The sequence below is a fragment of the Micropterus dolomieu genome, linkage group LG07 (genome assembly GCF_021292245.1).
Source record: "Micropterus dolomieu isolate WLL.071019.BEF.003 ecotype Adirondacks linkage group LG07, ASM2129224v1, whole genome shotgun sequence".
Taxonomy (NCBI): Eukaryota; Metazoa; Chordata; class Actinopteri; order Centrarchiformes; family Centrarchidae; genus Micropterus; species Micropterus dolomieu.
The window spans coordinates 1,027,017-1,034,873 of record NC_060156.1 but is presented as its reverse complement, the minus strand read 5'-3'; the positions used below and the strand labels follow the sequence as shown (position 1 = coordinate 1,034,873).

The window sequence follows — 7,857 nt, the reverse complement described above, 5'->3', positions numbered from 1 at the left end:
GCACGCTCACTACTTTACACTGTCATACAAGCAGCACGCTCACTACTTTACACTGTCATACAAGCAGCACGCTCACTACTTTACACTGTCATACAAGCAGCACGCTCACTACTTTACACTGTCATACAAGCAGCACGCTCACTACTTTACACTGTTATACAAGCTGTACGCTCCCTACTTTACACTGTTACACAAGCTGCACGCTCACTACTTTACACTGTTATACAAGCTGCACGCTCACTACTTTACACTGTTACACAAGCTGCACGCTCACTACTTTACACTGTTACACAAGCTGCACGCTCACTACTTTACACTGTTATACGAGCTGCTCGCTACTTTACACTGTTATACAAGCTGCACGCTCGCTACTTTACACTGTTATACAAGCTGTACGCTCACTACTTTACACTGTTACACGAGCTGTACGCTCACTACTTTACACTGTTATACAAGCTGCACGCTCACTACTTTACACTGTTATACGAGCGGCACGCTCACTACTTTACACTGTTATACGAGCTGCACGCTCACTACTTTACACTGTTATACAAGCTGCACGCTCACTATTTTACACTGTTATACGAGCTGCTCGCTACTTTACACTGTTATACAAGCTGCACGCTCGCTACTTTACACTGTTATACAAGCTGTACGCTCACTACTTTACACTGTTATACAAGCTGCACGCTCACTACTTTACACTGTTATACAAGCTGCACGCTCACTACTTTACACTGTTATACGAGCTGTACGCTCCCTACTTTACACTGTTACACAAGCTGCACGCTCACTACTTTACACTGTTATACAAGCTGCACACTCGCTACTTTACACTGTTATACAAGCTGCACGCTCACTACTTTACACTGTTATACAAGCTGTACGCTCACTACTTTACACTGTTATACAAGCTGCACACTCGCTACTTTACACTGTTATACAAGCTGCACGCTCACTACTTTACACTGTAGCAGGGTAATTTCTTCAGTGTTGAAAGGGGTGGAATAATTTTTGTGAGATCCTGTAGATATTTGGCTAAGGAGCTGTGAGAAATCCACAGACTGTATAAAACATAAACTCCCTGACGGTTTCTGAAGGGCCATCTTGGCAAAGCCTGACTCGCCCTACTGTGTAGTCAATGCAAATTCCTGTTGGGCGGTACGCAGGAAAGTTGTTGTGTTGTGTTTTACCTCCTCTTCTCTGCTCCTCAGCTGCCTCCTGATCTCCTCTTTCTCCTGCAGCAGAGAGGAGCTCTGCTCCTCCTCGTCCTCCTCCTGCTGACAGTCAAACATTTAAATATCACGTATTTTCACTTTTCAAGAAGAGTTCCTTCAGACCTCCTCCTCCTGCTCACCTCTCCTCCTCCTCCTCTGTTCTCCTTGTCTGTTGTGGGGTCTCCCGTCCTCCTCCTCTGTCCGTCCATCTCCTCTCTCTCCTCCTCTCTCTCAGCAGACAGCGAGATGATCTGTGTTTTCTGCTCCTCCAACATGGCCGGCGTGGCTCTGACCCGGCTCAGCTCGGCCCGACTCTCCTCCACCTCCCTCCTCGTCTCCTCCACCCTGGACCTCCACTCCTTCTGCGTCTCCTCCTCTCTCTCCTTCAGCGCCTGGATTTCTTTCAGCTTCACCCTCTGCTCCTCCTCCATCTCTTCCACTCTGCTCCTCCACCACTCCTCAGTCGCCCTCCTCTTCTCCTCTGCCTCCTCCTTCGCCCGTCGAGCCTCCTCCAGCTCCTCCATCATCTCCTTCCTCCTCCTCTCCAGGGCCTTGGCTCTGGCTCTCAGCTCCTCCACCTCCCCTCTCTCCTCCTCCTCCCTCTCTCGCAGCACCTCCTCCCTGAAGGTCCGCAGGTTCTCCTCTCTGCCCTTCTCCACCTCCTCCTTCTTCTCCTTCAGAGCGCTCCTCAGTCGCTCCCCTTCTGCGTGGCTCTCCTGAGAAGAATGTTAAAGGAAAAGTCAGGGGGCGTTAGCCTAGCTTAGCATAAAGATTCAGAACAGGGGGGAACAGTTAGCAGTGCAGGAGGCGCTGTACCTGCAGGAGGAGCTTCAGCTGGGTCATCTCCTCCATAGCAGCCTTCAGACCCTCCTTCATCTGCCGCTTCTCCTCCTCCTTCTCCTTCACCTCCTGCCTGGCTCGCTCCCTGCTCTGACTCAGATCACACAGCTGAAACACAGAGAGAGAACATGCTAACATGCTAACATGCTAACAGGCCTGGATGTCCTGCTGTGGCCACCGTACCTGTGTTTTACAGTGTCAGAGGGATTTATGCCTTTTACATTCTGCATGTTTCGGTTCAATGTTTCCGTCATTAATATCTTTTCTTAACTGACTCGGTGAATTAAGGATTTATCTGGACCAAACCGGAGCTGGTGATCGTTGGAACAGTGACGTCACGCTAACAAAGACGTTTTGGTGAGTTTCACTTGGTTTCTGTCCAGTTTGAAGTGAGTGTTTTACGGTGCTCTGAGGCCTTTACGGTAAAATGACTGCACAATTAATGTAATCGCAATCACGCCGTCGTCACGTGCGATTACACAAAAAAACTGTGCGATTTAATAAAACGGTAAAAATGTGCGAGACGCTCTCCTGTGTTTTTTTTCTGTTTTACTTGCTATTGTTATTTGTAAGTTGAGAAATACACATTCTGAATGTCAGTATGTCTTGACAGGAGGGCGCAGCACCACCTGGTGGACCTAAACCAATCGAATCGCACCGTGACGCAGCCCTGCTCTCTGGAGCGACCTCTAGTGGCAGCGAGTGTGTTTACGTGAACGTCTGCGTACCCGACTCTGCAGGGAGCTCAGGTTCACCGCCATCACCTCCACGCTCTGCTGCACTCCTCTCAGCTCCTCCTGGGCCTCCTCCCTGCTCCTCCGCTCACTCTGCACCTCCTCTCTGAGAGCTGTCACCTCCTCCCTCCTCCTCTGCACCTCCTCTCTGAGAGCTGTCGCCTCCTCCCTCCTCCTCTGCACCTCCTCTCTGAGAGCTGTCGCCTCCTCCCTCCTCTTCTGCACCTCCTCTCTGAGAGCTGTCAGCTCCTCCTGGGCCTCCTCCCTCCTCCTCCGCTCACTCTGCACCTCCTCTCTGAGAGCGGTCACCTCCTTCTCTGTCCTCATTAACTTCTCTTGTCCCTGCTCCTTCTCCTCCTTTAGTACCTCCTCTGTGATGACTGTCAACTCATTCTTGGTTCTCTTCAGCTCCTCCTGTACCTCCTCCCTCCTCCTCTGCTCCTTCTGCACCTCCTCTCTGAGAACTGTCAGCTCCTCCTGTACCTCCTCCCTCCTCGTTTGCTCATTCTGCACCTCCTCTTTAAGAGCTGTCGCCTCCTTCTCTATCCTCATGAACTTCTCTTGTACCTGCTCCTTCTCCTTCTCCTCCTTTAGTACCTCCACTGTGATGACTGTCAACTCATTCTTGGTCCTCCTCAACTCCTCCTGTACCTCCTCCCTCCTCTTTAGCTCCTTCTGCACCTCCTCTCTGAGAGCTGTGACCTCCTCCTGTGCCTCACTCTTCTCCCTTTGTTTTGTGTCTACCTCCTCTCTAAGTACAGACACCTCCCTCTTGCTCCTCCTCAGCTCCTCCTGTACCTTGTCTTTGAGGACAGTCATCTCCTCCTTCTCCCTTTGTTCCTTTTTCACCTCCTCTCTGAGAGCTGTCACCTCCTTCTCTGCCCTCATTAACTTCTCTTGTCCCTGCTCCTTCTCCTCCTTTTGTACCTCCTCTGTGATGACTGTCAACTCATTCTTGGTCCTCATCAACTCCTCCTGTACCTCCTCCCTCCTCCTCTGCTGCTTCTGCACCTCCTCTCTAAGAGCTGTCACCTCCTTCTCTGTCCTCATTAACTTCTCTTGTACCTGCTCCTTCTCCTCCTTTAGTACCTCCTCTGTGATGACTGTCAACTCATTCTTGGTCCTCCTCAACTCCTCCTGTACCTCCTCCCTCCTCTTTAGCTCCTTCTGCACCTCCTCTCTAAGAGCTGTGACCTTCTCCTGTGCCTCACTCTTCTCCCTTTGTTTTGTGTCTACCTCCTCTCTAAGTACAGACACCTCCCTCTTGCTCCTCCTCAGCTCCTCCTGTACCTTGTCTTTGAGGACAGTCATCTCCTCCTTCTCCCTTTGTTCCTTTTTCACCTCCTCTCTGAGAGCTGTCACCTCCTTCTCTGCCCTCATTAACTTCTCTTGTCCCTGCTCCTTCTCCTCCTTTTGTACCTCCTCTGTGATGACTGTCAACTCATTCTTGGTCCTCATCAACTCCTCCTGTACCTCCTCCCTCCTCCTCTGCTGCTTCTGCACCTCCTCTCTAAGAGCTGTCACCTCCTTCTCTGTCCTCATTAACTTCTCTTGTACCTGCTCCTTCTCCTCCTTTAGTACCTCCTCTGTGATGACTGTCAACTCATTCTTGGTCCTCCTCAACTCCTCCTGTACCTCCTCCCTCCTCTTTAGCTCCTTCTGCACCTCCTCTCTAAGAGCTGTGACCTTCTCCTGTGCCTCACTCTTCTCCCTTTGTTTTGTGTCTACCTCCTCTCTAAGTACAGACACCTCCCTCTTGCTCCTCCTCAGCTCCTCCTGTACCTTGTCTTTGAGGACAGTCATCTCCTCCTTCTCCCTTTGTTCCTTTTTCACCTCCCCACTGAGAGCTGTCACCTCCTTCTCAGTCCTCCTCAGCTTCTCCTCTATCTTCTCCTTCTCCCTTTGTTCCCTTGCTACCTCCTCTTTGAGTACAGACACCTCCTCTTTCCTCCTCCTTAGCTCCTCCTGAGCAGTATCCCTCTCCCTCTGCACCTCCTCTCTGAGAGCTGTCACCTCCCTCTCCCTCCTTCTCAGCTCGACCGACAGTCCTGCCTTCTCCTCTTCCAGCTCCGTCACTCTGGACCTCCCTTTCTCCTGCACCAGGAGGTGCTGGCCTCTCTCAGCCTCCAATAATCTCCCTTGCTCCTCTTTTTCCTCCCTTAGTTCATCCTCCAACCTCTTCTTCTCCTCCTCTTTAATTCTCAGCACCTCCCTCTGTCCCTTGATTTCTTTCTCCTTCTCTATCAGTTCATCTTCCAACCTCCTCTTCTCCTCCCTCACCCTCCTCAAAACCTCCTCATCTCCCCTCCTCCCCTCCTCTGTCTTCTTCAGTTTGTTTTCCAGCCTCCTCTTCTCCTCCACTGTCGTCCTGAGCTCCTCTCTATGCTCCTGCGCCTCCTTTTCAATCTCTGCACATCTGTCCTGAAACCTGCTCCTCTCCTCCCTGGCTCTCCTCAGTGCCTCCCTCTCTTCCTCCCGCTCCTCCTCCACCTGCCTTACTTTCTCCTCCAGTTTCCCTTTCTCCTCCTCTAGCTCTGTCAGCTTGTTGTCCAGCCTCCTCCTCCTCTCCACCTCCGATCTCCTCAGCGCCTCCCACTCTCTCCCCTCCTCCCATTTCTCCTCCAGCGTGGCTCTCAGCTGCTGCACCTCCTCCCCTTGATCCTTCAGGATATGATTGAGTTTTTCCACCTCCCTAGCGCTTCGCTCTGCCTTCTCCCTCCACTCCTTCACCTCCTCCTCCATCCTGTCGCGGGCCTCCTCCCTCTCTCTGACTTTCCTCCTCGCTCCCTCGCTCTCGGCCCGGGCCTCCTGCAGCTCCCTGGCCTGGGAGGAGAACCTGTTGTCTTTCTCTCCTCCCTCCCTCCTCTCTTTCTCCAGGAGCGCCCGGGTTTCTTTCAGCAGCGCCTCCAGCTGCTCCGCCCTCGCCTCCTTTTGCTTCAGTTTGTCGTTCGCCTCCTGACACTCCCTCGCTCCCTCCTCCTCCTGCTCCTCCGCCAGCCTCAGGCACTCCTTCAGCTCCTCCACCTCCTCCTCCTTCTCCCTCACGGCGCTCATCTGTCGCTCCAGGCTACGTTCCTTCCGCTCCACCTCCTCCTTCACCTCCTCACACTCCTCCTTGGCCACATTCAACCTCACCTTCAGCAGCTCCACCTCCCCCAGCTTCTCCAACAGCCCCTCCTCCACCTCCTCCTTTTCGCCTCGCAGTCTCTCCTTCTCTCTTCTCTCCTCCTCTCTGCCTTCCTTCAGTTCAGAGTTTTCTTCTTTTAGTCTGTAAATCTCTTCCTCCACCTCATCCACCCTCCTCCTCCATCTCTCGACCTCCTCTTGTGCTTCACTCCTCAGTCGCTCCATCTCCTCCTCCCTCTCTTCCTTTTCTCTCTCTAATCTCTCCATCTGGTCGCAGAGCGCCTCAATCTCTCCGTTCCTCCTCACCTCCTCCTCTTTAAACCTAACCTCCGTCCTCTTCACCTCCTCCTCCATTCCCTCCGCCTGCTGTATTCTGTCCATCATGTGGCTGATTTGTGCCTCCTTCTCAGTCACCTCCTCCCTCAGTCTCTCCGCCTCTCTTAGTCTCTCCTCCTCCTCCTCTGTCAGTCCCTCTATGCGCCTCCTCAGCGCCTCCACCTCTCCGTCCCTCGTCCCCAGCTCCTCGCTCAGAGCCTCCCTCTCTCTCTGCCAGGCCTCCCTCTCCTCCTCCTTCTCCTTTTCCTCGTCCATCCTCCTCCTCCTCAGCTCCTCTGCCTCCTCCTTCAGCTTCTCCATCTCCTCTTTCAGCGCGTCCCTCTCCTCCTTCTCCTCGCTCCTCTCTCTCTCGTCTTCTCTCCTGGCCGACGCTCTCTCCAGCTCTCCTCTCAGACACTCGACCTCCCCTGCAGACAGAAAACAGGAGCACAAATTTACTCATTTTGCTTTTATCCAAAACAACATCAATACAGAATAATTAGAGTAAGTGACAACAGGTATTGCTAAAAGGAGCACGTTCGTTGGAGGAGCGCAGGGGCCCTGAAGGAATGTAAGCTTGTATTATGGAGTTTGGATTTTGATAGGTAGAGTTGTGTATCGTCTGCGTAGCAGTGGCAAGAGAAACTATGTGAGTGAATGATCGGCCCTAGTGAGGTGGTGTAAATTGAGATGAGAAGGGGCACTAGCACTGAGCCTTGGGGCCCCCCTGTGGAGAGGCAGTGGGAGGAGGATACTTGTCCTTGCAACAACATATTGTAGGAACGCCCAGAGAGGTAGAATTCCAACAACAGGAGTGGTTTGCCTGAGATGCCCATTGCTGAGACTTCAGATAGCAGGATCCTGTCATAGGTCAAGCCCGATAAGAACCGATTAGTAGTAATAGTTGTTGTTGTAGTTCTAGTAGCAGGCTAGAAGCTGCTGTAGTTCTAGTAGTAATAGTTGTAGTTCTAGCAATAGCCTAGTTGTTGTTCTAGTAGTATGCTAGTAGTTGTTGAAATTCTAGTAATAGCCTAGTAGTTGTGCAAGTAGTTGCTGTAGTTCTAGTAATAATAGTTGTAGTTCTAGTAGCAGGCTAGAAGCTGCTGTAGTTCTAGTAGTAATATTTGTAGTTCTAGCAATAGCCTAGTTGTTCTTCTAGTAGTATGTTAGTAGTTGTTGAAGTTCTAGTAAAAATAGTTGTAGTTCTAGTAGCAGGCTAGAAGCTGCTGTAGTTCTAGTAGTAATAGTTGTATTTCTAGTAATAGCCTAGTTGTAGTTCTAGTAGTAATAGTTGTATTTCTAGTAATAGCCTAGTTGTTGTTCTAGTAGCAGGCTAGAAGCTGCTGTAGTTCTAGTAATAATAGTTTTAGTTCTAGTAGCAGGCTAGAAGCTGCTGTAGTTCTAGTAGTAATAGTTGTAGTTCTAGTAATAGCCTAGTTGTTGTTCTAGTAGTATGCTAGTAGTTGTTGAAATTCTAGTAATAGCCTAGTAGTTGTGCAAGTAGTTTTTGAAGTTCTAGTAATAATAGTTGTAGTTCTAGTAGCAGGCTAGAAGCTGCTGTAGTTCTAGTAGTAATAGTTGTAGTTCTAGCAATAGCCTAGTTGTTGTTCTAGTAGTATGCTAGT

General features: G+C 50.8%; 1 protein-coding gene across 7 annotated transcripts in view; it reads right to left on the bottom strand.

Annotated features, from left to right (window-relative positions):
- The window catches only part of si:dkey-230p4.1 (trichohyalin), a 30,039-nt gene that overhangs the window by 5,133 nt on the left and 17,049 nt on the right, over positions 1-7,857 (bottom strand). For 6 of the 7 annotated variants that reach the window (XM_046054492.1, XM_046054490.1, XM_046054488.1 and 3 more), the window contains 5 exons: positions 3,017-6,660; positions 2,786-2,890; positions 2,034-2,165; positions 1,358-1,933; positions 1,194-1,280 (listed from right to left, as the gene is read on the bottom strand). In XM_046054492.1, the coding sequence (XP_045910448.1) occupies positions 1,194-1,280; positions 1,358-1,933; positions 2,034-2,165; positions 2,786-2,890; positions 3,017-6,660 (4,544 nt within the window). The remainder of the gene's footprint in view (positions 1-1,193; positions 1,281-1,357; positions 1,934-2,033; positions 2,166-2,785; positions 2,891-3,016; positions 6,661-7,857) is intronic. The other variant, XM_046054493.1, reaches the window with a different exon arrangement.